This window comes from Ictalurus punctatus, chromosome 18 (assembly GCF_001660625.3).
Source record: "Ictalurus punctatus breed USDA103 chromosome 18, Coco_2.0, whole genome shotgun sequence".
Lineage (NCBI taxonomy): Eukaryota > Metazoa > Chordata > Actinopteri > Siluriformes > Ictaluridae > Ictalurus > Ictalurus punctatus.
The window spans coordinates 5641501-5657500 of record NC_030433.2 but is presented as its reverse complement, the minus strand read 5'-3'; the positions used below and the strand labels follow the sequence as shown (position 1 = coordinate 5657500).

The 16000-nt window shown below is 38.4% G+C and overlaps 1 protein-coding gene across 2 annotated transcripts in view; it reads left to right on the top strand.

Annotated features, from left to right (window-relative positions):
- Positions 1 to 15987, top strand: part of stom (stomatin) — an 18547-nt gene extending 2560 nt beyond the window's left edge. For both annotated transcript variants that reach the window (XM_017492626.3, XM_053687676.1), the window contains 6 exons: positions 146 to 255; positions 1223 to 1295; positions 8305 to 8387; positions 8629 to 8832; positions 10965 to 11099; positions 13359 to 15987. In XM_017492626.3, the coding sequence (XP_017348115.1) occupies positions 146 to 255; positions 1223 to 1295; positions 8305 to 8387; positions 8629 to 8832; positions 10965 to 11099; positions 13359 to 13547 (794 nt within the window). In that variant the 3' untranslated portion in view covers positions 13548 to 15987. The remainder of the gene's footprint in view (positions 1 to 145; positions 256 to 1222; positions 1296 to 8304; positions 8388 to 8628; positions 8833 to 10964; positions 11100 to 13358) is intronic.
- The last annotated feature ends 13 nt before the right edge of the window (positions 15988 to 16000 follow it).

Here is a 16000-nt window from a genome sequence, read left to right as displayed (position 1 = left end):
ACAATATATACAAGCTAATTCATTAACTACTCTGACTTCTGGTGCAAACGTGTTGAAAGTCATGCTCTCATTTGTAGTGGTTATGAGTGGTTTATGGCGATGGAATTGGTGCAGTCTATAAACTTTTTATTTTTTATTCCTGTAGTTCTTGAGAGCCCAGACAGTGACATTGGCTTCTGTGGCTGGTGTTTGGTGCTATTCTCGATCATCTTGACCATCCTCACTCTTCCTGTCTCCATATGGATGTGCATTAAGGTAAGTGGCAGCACCAAATGTGCTTGAATGCTTATTACAGAAACGGTTTGTCAATGTTGTTAACATTGACAGGAAGTGGCTAGCCCTAGATCAGAGTGATGTCATATGGGTCAAGAGGATTACAGTTAGTAGCTTACAGTTTGTTATTTCTCACTAGAAATGTCATAGATGGTTCAAATGATAGCCCAGCTGACCTTACATGGTTACACGATTGTTCGGTGTTCCTTGGCTGATGATGTGGTTATGTTCGTTGGTCAGTTGGGAACAGCAGAGGATTGCCTGACATCCTTTAATGTAATGAGAACTTACATCAGTGGTGCTCATTCTCATTAAGGCTGCTGTTATTTTCCCTTAAGCCCTTAAGTCTGTTTAACGGACAATAGTCTCCCACCCAAGGGATCTGGAGCGTCTGATATTCTTTGTACAATTTTCTGGCACCAAGCTTCATAATTTTGAAGTTTGAATTCTCATTGGCACTCTGCGTTGTGGTGTGCTACGGTTTCCAGACTCAAAACAAAATTTTGAACCACACGCATTGAGCTTTTCAGGGCTTTTGACTGGAATGAAAATGCTCGCGAAAATGCCGTCTTTAAAAGTCATTAAAGAGTTTTGCATGAAATACTTAATGGTGAGTAAATGCGATAATTGTACATGTTTACAGACAGGTCCTGAAATCAGACCTGGGTCTGGTTGTTTGCCATGCCAGTCAATTAGCCTCTTTCTGTGAAAGTTGGTGCTTACTAATTATTGACAGAATGTACTTAGACAAGGAGATTTTATTTTTATATATATATATATATATATATATATATATATATATATATATATATATATATATATATATATATATATGTAGCCTAATCCTTTTGTTTATCCTTCCCACTCTGTTTATCTCTATATATAGTAAAGTAAAATAAACAGGTTATGCTCTGGTTATAACACTAAATCTTTCTGTTTATCCTTATAGATAGTGAAGGAGTATGAACGGGCTATAATCTTTCGCCTGGGCCGTATTTTGCGAGGAGGAGCCAAAGGACCAGGTAAGACTGTTCGTCCTCTGTGATACATGTCTTTCATGAAAAAAAGAAAAAAAAGAAAAAGGTGAATGGTTATTTTGATGTTTGAGATAATGGGGTTGAGATTAACGTCTGCTTATGACATTTCAAAGAGTTCAGGCGTAGAGGGAGGGAATCAAATTCAAGACTTAGCCAGCTTAACTATGTTACTGTATTTATTCAAACTGACGATTTTTTTTTTAACACAAGTCAGCATATCACTGTGAATGTGTAGAGTCTAAGAATGCTCAGGTCTATACGTCTGTATACTTCCATGATAAATGACTGAATTACAGATAGATAGAAAATTAGGGAAGGGTATAGCATGTGCGGAATAAAACATGACTGGGCATGCAGTTAAAGGAAAGTAATCAACTATTACCCTCTTAAAATTGAAAATTGTTTGTAACAGTATATCCTGAAATCTTTTATTCATCTTGTACTACAGCTATTTGGCCACACTACCATTTCTTTTTATTTGTTAAAGAACGACATGTCATACTTTTAATCTGTTTACAGTTACATTTAACGTCTTGTGAAACAAGATCCTGTTATCACCGATATTATATGACATTATAGCAGCTGTAAACAGACGTTCCCTTACCAGGCTCTCTAATTTCTTTCTCTTGAATTTATTACAGCAGAAAATGCAAAATACAAAAATCCCTTTGTAAGTTGTTGCTATAGAAACGGTTATATATAAGAATGAGCGCATTTATTGCCCTTTTTTTTTTTTTAAAGTCGGAACTACTATCAGAACTTCTGTAATAGAAAATGAATCAACACTTTTTTAATGTGTGAGTAAGAATTCAGCACTGTGGTATAACAATATTCGTATAAGTAACGTAGTATGTAGTAATACTTAGTAATAACAATGCATTTATTAAGTCATTTAGTTAGAATGTAATATCATTCCATAAAAAAAGCTTTCCTGCATAATAATGCCTTTAAGTCAGTCTTAACAGAAGTTTCATGTGAACAGGAAGTACAGGTCATGTTTATGTGGAGAAAACCAAGCAAAATGCATGATCAGACATCCTATGCAGTTTAGTTCTGGCAAATTACCTTCAAAAAAAGTGTTAGACCTGATATTATAATTAGTCTTGGAAGGAATAACAAACTTCCCTGAGGCACTTCTACTTCTGCTGTGTGTCTAATACAATGAAAGACTGGAAGAAGAAATTCATAATGATAATTCTGTGATGATAAAGCCACTGCAGGCACAGTCACAGCCTGTTTCCTTATAAACCTATTCACCAAACTTCCTGTCAGTGAGACCACAGTGTTGGGCTACATGATACTTGTTTATTTGCCCTTATACCACAGTGATATTGAATTCCCTGAATGGCTCGTCAGAAGGTTGATCCAGCTCTAACGGACTTGTATGACAAACGCGTCACATAATTAAAATCTAATAATAATAAATAGATGTTTTTATTTAACAAAGAAAAGCATCTAATACGGTGATCATTGACATGGTCAACATGGACAAGCTTCCAATAAGGAGGTGTTTATTTAACATTAATTGAAGGAGACTGCTTTTTTTTTGTCATTGTCTTTTTTTCTACCTACAAGAGAGAAGAAAAAGCGAGAATAATAATAATGTTTATAATTGATAAAAGGAACTTTTCACAGACATGCCACATCATTAAACGTGACTATAAATAATAAATAAATAGTACCGCATGTCATTCTTTAATAAACGCAAACTTGGGATGTGTGCTTATAGGAAAATAATCAGCTTCAGGATGGTAAGTGTACCTCCCCTGCATGTCACACCGCCGCATCATTGATTATCTTCCTATAACAGCTCACTGTGTTTTATTTTATTTTATTACTCGTGGCACGGTGGTCTGCCACAATGGCTGCGTGGTATGCAGTGAAACCTGGTACAGAGAACAAACAAAGTGTGACTGTTTGTTTTTCCATTCCTGTTGGCCTACATTCAACATCCGTCCTTTGCAGGGGCAGTTTTGAAATGCCAGCTAAGATCAAATCTGATATAAAGAACAAAAGAACTCTACAGTCATGCTTGCGTAAGCGCAAAACTGCACGGAGGATTGCTGGAACGAACCGAGAGCAATCCAGAAAAAGTTTGCTTTATTTATTTATTTATTTATTTTTAATAGGAGAGTTAGGAATCAGCAATTAGAATGTAAATGTTATTTTGCACATGCACCAGTGACAACACAAGGTTGTTTATACCATAAAGACATTTGTCATGCTCGTAAAAGGCAAAAGAAATTGGTAACCTTATTAGGTGGCTACTCGGTAATCATATAAATGCATCGGCCTACTCAGGACTGTTACATTACATTAGTCCTGGTCCAGCTTGCCCTTCTGGAGCATCTAATTCACTTAATGCACCACTGTTATTCATGGCCATTTTTATGACTTTTGACTTTATTGCCGTGGCGATGTGACACAGGCCTCCACCAAGTGCCGTGATCGGGTCAGTTCCATACTGTCATATATCAAGGAGGTAACTCTGGACTTCACTTCCCATTAGCCACTGCACTGTACTACAACATGTCACATGATGACCTGCACCTCAATCACGTTTCTGGTAACGAGCGCACTTATATATAGCCATTGTTTGCACTGCTTCTCTGTCTTACATTTGTCTTGGACCACCGTGTTCCATGTTACCGTGTTTATTGATCTTGTTAGCTCATGTTTAGTTTTTGCCAAGTTGTCTTAGTGTCTTTGTTTTGCTCTTTGTTTGTTTAATAAACTGTTTGAAAATCTGCAATTGCTTCCAAACCATCTTTGAAACGTGACACACATGATAAATCTGGTGTCCAAGAGAGGAAGCTTGAAATATATTGCGTACTCTCATAAATGGCTTCATCTTTTAAAATCAACATTTAACGGGAAAGAATTTAATTGTAAGCATTTCCGAATAAATTATTGACTTGACATAACATACAGGTTTTACGATCGGTAGGCTATTTTGAGATTCATGGCTTGAATTTGAATCGGATCATTAAACACGTAACATAAGTTTGACTCATTTCTAATTTGAAAAAGTTTCATGATTTAAAAATAAATAAACAAACTACTTTAAAATGTATTTAGCTAAGCTACATATTACTCTGTTACACACAAAAAAAATCCCTAAACTCTGACTCCATTAAAAAAAAAACATTGCATTTGTATTGGTTTGACTTGATGCAAAGTTCTCCATCATTACTGTATGCTATGTTTTTTCCAAATACAATTTGTAACAGGATTCAACATAACACCTCAATTTGATGATTTTTCTTTCTTGTAGAGTCTATTTTGAGGAGTTTATCATAACACGATCATTGCACACCTCTACAAAAGCTGCTGACACTATCGTTGACGCTATTTGCAAGCTGTACGGCAGTTCGTCCAGTTTCTTCTGAAAGCCTGAAAAAAGTTCCAGGGAGTTTTCCGCCATGAGGGCTTTTTGCGCTTTCCTGTTTTTCTCTAACTTGAAAAGCTACGTTGAAGACTCAAACAGCAAAAAGAGAAGGCTAGTGAGGAAGCGACCGTTTATATGTAAGGAACCGTCTTATTTTGCGGACATTACGTTAAACGTACAGCATTAAATATAGCTAGACCAGTACATTTCCTGAAGAAAATGTGAGTGGTGCTTGCAGTGGCGAAACCGGGACGGGGCGCCAATACCTTTGACAGCCAACCGCGTAGGGTGCCAATACTTGTGACAGCCAACTGCGTAGGGCGCCAATACTTGTGACAGCTGACAGCGTAGGGCACCAATATTTTTGAGAACCGGAAGCGTAGGGCGCCAATACATTTGAGAGCCGGACGCTAAAGGCGCCAATACTTTTTCAGAGCCGACAGTGTAGGGCGCCAATACTTCCGAGAGCCCACAGTGTAGGGCGCCAATACTTTTGAGAGCCGTAGATGAAGGGCGCCAATACTTATGAGAGCCAGACAGATAGGGCACCAATACCGTTTGAGCTGCTGGCCATGCAGTGCGGCAGACAGGCCGCCTATAATGTTTAGAGCCGGCCATGTAGGGCGCCAATACTTTCGAGAGGTGGACAGACAGGGCACCAATACTTTTTAGCGGCGGACAGATCGGACGGCAATACATTTTAGAGCCGAATGTGTACAGAGGCAATACATTTAGAGCTGGCCAGATAGGGTGCCAATACTATAGAACACCTCTCCTCAATAAGCCGATCGATTTGACACCTCACCCGTGGAATTTGGAAAATAACTCAAACTCAATGAAAATGAATGGGAAAATTTCCGACTTTCAGCTTCCGTAGCGGGAATTCTGGCATTCCGATAATAATAATAATAATAATAATAATAATAATAATAATAAGTATGCACAATAACAATAGTAGTGCTTTTTAAGCACCTTTAATTATAAATTGGTAAAAATGCTGCGGTATACGAGTATTAAAATTGCTTTGGGATGTTCTGTTATAGCGAAATAATGAACTTGGCGGCGGGAACGGTAGCTCGGGCTGCATCACCGCCCTGTAACGCCACGCCTTGTTGTGTGTTGTGTGACTTGGCAGCAGTTGTTTAAAACACTGTAAAGGAGCGTTGTGTTGACTGGACCAGCTTTAGAGATGTGCGTCTGCTCAGGCTAGTGGTGCATTTCTAAATCCTAAACTTGCTGTAACTTATCTCTTTCTTTATTTTGCTTTCGGTTGGTTGGCATTTTGGAATTCAACCTTGTGGGATGTAAAGTATTTCCCACCAGGCTTAGAGCACTGAGAGAAGTAACTAACATTAGAACTAGCCAACCTCACCGTCACTGACCTGCCGATGGTCCGAAAGCAGATCAAAATCTTGTATTTGATGCTCATAATTACGTCCTTGAGGTGAGGAATTTTCCACTAGAGTCGTGAGCGTGGCGCAACGCACCATAACATCAGAGTAACACAACCCAGCCGCTCTCTGGCTCACTACCCAGTTCCCTTTTGAAAAGGCATTGGCTTTCACTTGTTTGCCTTCAACATCACATTCTTCCAATGCTTTGCTTTCCTCACTACTCTCTTTCCATGCTTTATTCAAAAGTAGAATTTTATCAGCGGGGGGAAACACCTTTAATGAAGGAATAAAGGATTTGTGCAAGTTCTTGCAAGTGTTGTAGCAGTTTTACTGGTCAATTTATTGGTAAGTTTTGGTTGAAACCCTTCAGTAGGTGCAGAAGACTGCTCCTTTACAAGGTTTTTAAACAGCTGCTGCTAATTCACACAGCCAATCATGTTTTTAATGTCACTTTGGATCGATGTCTGATGTAAATCTGCTATATGGTTCTGAATGTGAGCATACTTGCTTGTCATTTGCTTGCCTTGATTTATCCTATGGGAATTTATTCAAGTAGGACATTAAGGTTATCATGGGTCTGTTGAAACAGAACTGAAATTTTAGCAATGTGCAGAAATGGCAAACTGACCCACATTTGGTGAAAAATGAACATTGAATTACTTGCCTTTTTATATTTCTGTATAATGTTTCACGTAAGAAGTGGTTGAGGTAGCCCGATTTAAAGGAGAAGTCCACCTTATTTCACATTTGAACAGGATGATCGGTGTAAATTAGAGATGCACCGATGTATCGGCCGATACTGATTATCGGCCGATACATCGGTGCATGTCTAATTTAAACCTATCATCCTGTTCAGGCTATTTTTCCCGCTATCGACCGATAGTTTAAAAAAATCCGATGATCAGGGACGATTATATCCTGTCAATCAAAAGAGGGCAGGAAAACATATATATATATATATATCTCGATTTTGTGCTGTGTGTAAAGATGATGTCTCTTGCTGACAAAACTGCAGTTTGTAAGCTCTGTAATCTCTGCACTGCTAAAATTTTACACCGCAAGTGAGCAGCAGTGCTCATGTGCTGCTCGCGCTGAATTAAAGGCCTAGTACAGGGGTTCCCAAACTTTTCCAGGGCAAGGCCCCCCAAATGGCATTAACATTTGACCGAGACCCCCCTTTTGCAAGATGTCTTTACAACACATTAAAATACAGACTTCTGAATAAGTCCCCCTTTTTTTTTTTTAATAATTACATATTACATCTTTACATTACATTACATTAGGAATTGATTGTGTGTGTGTGTGTGTCTGAGAGTGAGAAAGAAAAAATTATGTATTTATTTATTTTTCACACCAAATTGTTGAGGCCCCCCGGGCAGCCCCTGGCGGCCCCCACTTTGAAAACCACTGGCCTAGTATACGTTGAAAGTTTTAAATGAAGATGAGTGACAAAAAAGTAGTATATATTGCACAGAAAAATATATTTGTAGAGTAGTATGTTTCATATGCAGTTAATGTTAATACGAGTTAATATCATCAAAGAAAGGATTATATTAGGCCTGTATATCACCAGTTTGATGATCAGCGATGAAGTAGAAATGCTTTTGTTTGTGGTGAGTGAATGTGAGACTAACAGGAGGTTTTTTAGAATTCAGTCAATGTTAATATGAATTAATAACATTCAATAAGTTAAGAAATCTTACTTTAATCTTCAGAATTTAGTTCATGTGGTAATGTTAATTAGAGTAATGTGTTTTATGTTTATGAGACCAGTTACTGTGAAACAGCTTGTTGGAAGGGTTGAAATATGCAGAAGATGCTGGAAAAGCAAAGAATGTGCAGGACCTGATTGTGGTTATTTAAGAATGAGAATGAGAGTAACAATGAGTCTGATAAGTCTTTAGTTAAGTCTAAACACAGTCTTAAAAAAAAACATTTAAAATGTGAGTCTGATCCACTTACACCCAGTGTTGGAGTGTTATTTGGCTTTGTGTGATGTGATTTACCATAACAAACTCGAGTCACTTCCAAGAAGTGTTCAGTGTGGTCAGAGTGGGTTTATATGCTAAAATAAACAGGAAGCGCTCTTGCCCAATAAATTGTAGACAGATTACATGTCTGCTGCATACTGTAGTTTGTTCTCACAGATTCTGCTGTTAAGTATTAAGATCACTACAGGAACAATGTATTTTGTGGTGTCATGATCCTGCAGGTCTTTTCTTTATACTGCCTTGTACGGACAGCTTCATCAACGTGGACATGCGTACCATTACTTTCGACATCCCCCCTCAGGAGGTGAGCTATATATATATGTATATATGTATGTACACACCACACAGGAGCTAGCATAAAATTTATAATAACTATAAATAAGTTACAGGAAGAAAAAAAAACACAGAGTCATATATTAATAAATAAAAAATGTATTAATATATGACTTGCGGGCCACCATTTGTCATTATGACTCATGCAGTGTGTGTGTGTGTGTGTGTGTGTGTGTGTGTGTGTGTGTGTGTGTGTGTCGATGTGTCCTCAGGTGCTCACTAAAGACTCTGTGACTGTGAGTGTGGACGGCGTGGTGTATTACCGCGTGCAGAACGCCACCCTGGCCGTAGCCAACATCACCAATGCAGATGCTGCCACTCGCCTCCTGGCACAAACTACTCTCAGGAACGTTCTGGGCACCAAGAACCTTGCTGAGATCCTGTCTGATCGCGAAGAGATTGCCCACAGTATGCAGGTGAGATATTCTCTCACACACACGCACACGCACACACACACACACACACACACACACACACCCACACACACACACACACCAGCATTGTAATCAGGTTACTTACCATAACGGCCAAGTCTCAAATCAGCAGCTTTTCAGTCCAAGGTGAGTTTTTGTGTACATCTCATTCTAAATAGTTTTAGACCTTCAAATGAAATACAACATAAAACACAGGCAACCTGAGTAAACACACAATACAGGTTGTTTTTTTTTTTTTTTTAAATGAAGCAAAAAAAAGGTTATCCAACACCTATCACCAATGTGAAAAACTAATTGCCCCGTTAAACTTAAAATCTGGTTGTGACACCTTTTGCAGCAATAACTGCAACCAAAGCTTCCGATGACTGGAGATCAGTCTTTCAATTACTTCTAGGACTAGGACTTACTCCTACACTTTGGATCATTTTCGGACTGAAGACCGGACATTCTCCTTTAGGATTTTCTGGTAGAGAGCAGAATTCATGTTTCTTTCAGTTATTGTACGTTAGCCGGGTCCTGAAGCAACAAAGTATCCCCACATCATCACACTTCCACCACCATGCTTGACCGTAGGTATGATGATGTTTTTGTGGAATTCTGTGTTTGGTTTACGCCAGATGTAACGGCAAAATTCAGAGGAGTCTTAATGTTCTTCTGGATTAGCAGTGGTTTTCCCCTCGCCACTCTTACATGGATGCCGTTTTTGCCTAGTGTCTTTCTGACACTGGAGCCATGAACACTGACCTTTATTGATGCAACAGAGGTCTGTAGTTCCTTTGATGTTGTAATTGGCTCTTTTTGTAACTTCCTGGATGAGTCATTGCTGTGCTCTTGGAGAGGTTTTGTGCCGAGTTTTTCCATTTGGAGATAATGGCTCTCATTGTGCTTCTTTGGAGTCCCAGAGCCTTTGAAATAGATTTGTAACTCTTTCCAGAATTCCCAGTATTACACATTCTTCCTCATCATTTCTGGAATTTCTTTCAACTTTGGCATAGTGTGTTACTGGTTAAGATAATTTACCCAAATTCACGTTGTTGAAAAAGTTCCATTTAAGTGTTGATTTGATTGAACAGGGTCTGTAGTAATCAGGCCTGATTGAGTCTAGTCCAGCTGAACCCCATTATGAATGCAGTTTCATAGATGTGGGGAATTAGTAACTGTGGGGCAAATACCCAGGCCCAGTTGGTATTGGACTTTTTTTTTTGCTCCAATAAATAACCTTCTCATTTAAAAACTGTATTTTGTATTTGCCTTTGTTTTATCTTAGATTTTGTTTTCATTTCTGAAACAATTTGGTATGAGATATACATAAAAACAGAAAAAATACTTTTTCACAGCACTGTATTTGAATTACTATAGACTTCCTGTCAGCTCAGACCAGTCTGGTCATTCTCCCCTGATCTCTCATATCAACAAGGTGTTCAACAGCCTGCAAACCCTCTGTATTTGAACAACTTTCTACATATCGCTTGAGAATCTCCTCTCCTTCTTTTCGTGTCGTGGTGGAAGGATTAGCCGCTCAGCAGTATGATACTGAACGTTGCCTAGGGTGCGCCAGGGGCGACTCCTTCCACACACACACATTCACATACCCATTCACTACGGACACTTTGGACTGGGGGAGGAAACTGGAGTACCCCCGCAGCACGCAGGCAACATGCAAACTCCGCACACACAGTGCCACGGTGGGAATCGACCCCCTGGCCCTGGAGGTGTGAGGCGAACATGCTAACCACTAAGCCACCGTGCGCCTGCTTGAGAATTAAACTCCGAGAGCTGAATTAAATAGGACATTGAGTTACAAAAAAATATGAAAATGCACTGAAACGGTGTTCTGAACAAGTGGAAATGTTTTGCATTTTTGTAATTCTAGATCCTTTTTATGTTTAGTTTTATACTCAGCTATTTTGAATTTTATTCAGTTTTGGAGTGCAATTAAAAAAAATAAACATTTTTAAGTCTCACTGACTTTTTTTATTAATATCATGTAAAACAGCTGCTTTGCCACCTTGTCATAATTTTTTTTTTTCGAACTGTCAGTCCTGATGTTCATTGTTCTTGCATAAATAAATATAACAAATGAAATAAAAATCCCTACCTGTTCTCTCCTCCAGTCCACTCTGGATGATGCGACTGATGACTGGGGCATCAAGGTGGAGCGGGTGGAGATTAAAGATGTTAAACTGCCCCTACAGCTGCAGAGAGCTATGGCTGCTGAGGCCGAGGCTACAAGGGAGGCCAGAGCTAAAGTGAGAGACATACACACATGCGCATGCACATTTATACACATGGCACAGGCTTGATTCAGAATATTTTCTCATTTCCACAGCATCCATAATTAAAATGGACTTTTTAAATCTTGCAGTCTAAACTAACAAAATATTATAAATTTTTTTCTGTCCAATACCAAACTAAGTTATATCAGCAGCCATAGATATCTAAAATAATCCCAAAATATGAGCAGTGTGCTGCTGTTTTTTTATTACAAACATCTTTGCTTTCCTTCGATGTTTAAACACAGGAAAGCAAATAATACAGGATGTGGACTGACCTATCCACGGCCTCAGCGCTCATTTTACTGTTATATTTAGAACATTCTTGGCTTCATCATTTATTGTTTTGTGAGCCTGCTGCTCTCAGAATGACCCTTTCCCATAACCAGGGAAAACTATGTTTACATTAGGAGTACAGAGAATAAAATAGTAATAATAATAATAATAATTCTTATTATAATATTAATATATTTAACACGGGTCACACATGGTGGGTCAAGACCTGGGGAAATCTGCTGCTCAAGCTTGGGTCTGGACCTCTGCTACAACCGATAGAAAACAAAAACAAAAAAAACAATTGTTGCATCACAATTTGCCTACTTATACTATGCACTAAAAGTTTTGTGAAGAAAAAAGTACATACTTTTGTGCGTGTAGCACAACGAAGGGAACATTGTCAAATCCTTTTGGCAGTGAAAAGGGAGTCATTTGCAACACGCCAGTATATTAGGATCTTTTTAGGACTCTATAAGATAAACATGGTACTCCTTTTATTTATTTATTTATTTATTTGTTTGTTTATTTATTTACACATTATCCAACCATTTATCTTACATGACAGTAAAAGAAAATTGTTCAGTGCTTACACATAAATACCGAAGACACATCACTGTCATTACGCTTGTCCGTCACATTTTTCTCCCTCACGCAAGGAGTTGTGGGCAATATTAGCTGAAAAAATGTCCACGGATCCACACTTTGAAAATCTACCAGAAATAGTAGACCGTCCAGGTACCTTTGGGATACTCATTTCAACATGCCACAATCTGGGGCACACTGATTCTAATCTCGGATACCGTTTAGGACGGATAGTAGGTGAATTGGGACACAGCAGTTAAAACAGAAAACAAACCTCAAACATACAAATGCAGGTAAAAATGAAAAAGAAAAGGGGGGAAAAAACGCTCCGATGAGATGAGATGTAGCAGCTAAAAGACAAAGAGCGTACGATTAACCGGAAAAGAGAGGAAATACATATATTTGATGATAAAGCGCAGTGAAATGAGATGCAGTTACTCCAAAGAAATATCAGGAACAATCAATACACTATGCAGACAGTATACCAGAGGGTAAAGGGGTAAGGGAGAGTGCAGACAAAACTAGAGCGTACAAATATACACATGAGTATGTAAGTATGTATATGTCTATGTATATGTATGTACTTACACAAAGTGTCCTGTTAACCAATGTGTATTTAGTTCAGGAGTGCAAATAAATCCACAATCAGTCAGTAAATTTACATGGACAACAATAATCTGATATGAACCCGATTAAGACGGTACTCTGATTTACTTTTTGTTATTATTACCTTAATCCGATTAAGTATGTAAGTATGCGGTTTGGGACGCAGCCCACAGCTTCAAGCAGTCGTCTATTTGCACGTACAGCATGACAAATAATTAACTGCACTTGAAGCTTTCCAAAAAAAAAAAAAAACACCCAAAACTGTAAACGGTACCATAACGAAGACGAACTGTATGTCGATACGTGAAATTCTGGACGGAACGTCGGACGACGTGGGGATGTAACGATGTGTACCGTTAATCGCTCTATGTTCTATAACGTGTAAAACGGGAACATCAAATGAATATTCCAAAAAAAAAGAGACTCATGTAAACACCTTAATCACAATATTGTCTTACTCAGAATAAGGTCAATAATTAGATTACTGCTGTCCATGTAAACGTAGTCATTATGAACTAAAACCTTCTTAAATAGGATTGTGGTGGTTAATTGGCAAAATTCACAAGTGAGGTTGAATAGTGGGTGCCAATATTTACATTCAGTAGTTCTGGCTAGAGGACAAATCACAGGTTTATATTACTATTCTGAACCATTATTAGGAATTACTATATGCTTGAAGATGCATTCCATCAGAGAACAAAATTGATTGAATTTGTGTTATATTCTCTCTTTGTCTGTCTGTCTGTCTGTCTGTCTGTCTCTCTCTCTCAGGTGATCGCCGCTGAGGGAGAGATGAACGCTTCTCGAGCACTGAAGGAAGCCTCTCTAGTGATCGCCGAGTCTCCGTCTGCGCTGCAGTTGCGTTACTTGCAGACCCTCAACACCATCGCCGCCGAGAAAAACTCCACCATCATCTTCCCCCTGCCGATCGATATGCTGCAGTCATTAATGAAGCGCTGAGTACACTGAGTGTGTGTGTGTACACGTCACACACACACACACACACACACACACACACACACACACACTCTGACACAAACACACAGTTATACATTTTAAATGGAATGCAGGCAAATACTGATAAGTTGCACTTAAAGAATCTAACACACACACACTCTCTTTCTGTACTGCTGTGATATTTTTATCACTGTAAGTCAGTGGTAGTCTGACAGAAGCATCACTGATGACAGTGTTTCTATTAGGGTTGGGTGATATGACAAAAATATCATATCACGATGTACGGAGACATTTTGTCAATGTATCAAACTGCAAGGAAAACAGTAGTATTGCATTTTAAAATATACTTTTAAATAATTAGTTCGTGACACTTTTATTTAATATCTAGACAAAATAATATATAAAAAAAAATAAATAAAAGAAAGCTGATAAAATAATACATAAATATTATCTAAATATAAACTCAGCAAAAAAAAAGAAATTACCCTTTTTTTTTTTTACAGGAGATAATTTTGTAAAATCCAACTAAGATTTACAGATCTTTATTGGAAAGGGTTTAAACGATGTTTTTCATGCTTGTTGAATGAACCATAAACAATTATTGCACATGCACCTGTGGAACAGTCCTTAAGACACGGACAGTTTACAGGCGGTAGGCGATTAAGGTCATAGTTACAATACATTAGGACAATAAAGAGACCTTTCTACTGACTCTGAAAAACACCAGAAGAAAGATGTCTAGGGTTCCTGCTCACCTGTGTGAACATGTCATAGGCCTGCTGCAGGGAGGCATGAGGACTGCAGATGTGGCCAGAGAAATAAACTGTAATGTCTGTAATGTAAGACGCCTAGGACAGTGCTACAGGGAGACAGGAAGGACAGCTGATCGTCCTTGTAGTGGAAAATTACATGTAACCGTGTGTCCCTGCAGACGTGATCAAGAACTTGGTGGAAGAGTGGAGTAACATCTCACAGCAAGAACTGATAAATCTGGTGCAGTCCATGAGGATGAGATGCACTGTAGTACTTAAAGCAGCTGGAGAACTCCAGATACTGACTGTTACTTTTGGTACCACCCCCCCCCCCCCCCCCCCCCCCCCCCCATTCAGGGACTCATTATTCCATTTCTATTACTCAAATGTCTATGAAACTTGTTCAATTTATGTCTCAGCTGTTGAATGTTTTTATGTTAATACAAAAATTTACACGTTAAGAATTTTGCTAGAAATAAAAGCGGTTGAATTTGAGAGGACGTTTCTTTTTTTGCTGCGTATATATTTTAAAAAAACCCAAAAAAAAACACTGAAATCTGTAAGACTTAAAGACTTGATTTGACATCAGATCTTCGATTTATCACGATATTGATATTATACCATGTAACCCAGCCCTAATTTCTCTGTGCCTATTACTTTCTCTGACAGAGCTGCTATAACAGCCATATCAATACTTATAAAGCCTTAATAATAAATGTTAATCATACATCATCCGCTGTTTTTTTTTTTTTTTTTTTTTTTTTTAAGGTTTCCTAATATCTCTTGAGTATTTTCTTACATATTTTTTTTTAAACATAAGAAAAATGCAAATGTAATATTGTAAGTATCTTTGGCTAAAGGTTTGCCATATTGAGCTTATTAAGAGGAATAAATAGTGATTAAAAGCTCAGATAGGCGGGGGTGTATATTCATGCTGAGTCTGAGTTTGTTCACCCTATCCTCGGAAGAGCGTAAGGTTGAATCTTAATGACTCCATCCGTGGCCGGGAGCCAAAATTGTCCGTTCCCTGTCACTCACAGCGACATTGGCCAATCCTGGGTGCCTCTGAGCTCGTGTATGTGCACGAGAGCAGATAGTGGTTTCTTCCAAGCGTGTTATCTGTACTGTGATGCTGCATGAGTAATAATTTGCTAAAAAAAACACCATTGGCTGGCTTCACATCTAGGAGGAAGCCAGCCTCTAGGAACCTTTATTCTCCCCAGCTGGTAGCTGCTGTTTGATAGGGGAGAGCTGGTGGTGGGAATTGGCAGGTGACCAAATTGGGGAGAAAAATGGAGTATAACATAACAAAAAAAAACTGAATTTAATATCACATTGAGTTACAAAACTCTATTTTGCAGTTTGTTTATTTGCTAAAGATTTTGACATTACTTTGTACGCTACTTTTGTGTATTTTGTTTTGTTTCCTGAACCAGGAAGGGATATTGGTTCAGCTATTCAAAGTGTATCTTGTGTATGTTGCTGCCGTTTTGTATTCCGTCTCTCTTCTTGTTTCAGAGAAAATCAGTGATGTGCCATAATTATTGACCAGTGTCTTTTTGTTTAGATATGTCTCCCCAATATGTCTCCATTCGTACTCATTGACACCGGTTCTGCTCTGGTATTGTATTGTATTGTGTACTTAACCTTAAATGCATGTGAATATAAATATACAGAAATTATTTACCTGATCTGTGAAGTCTG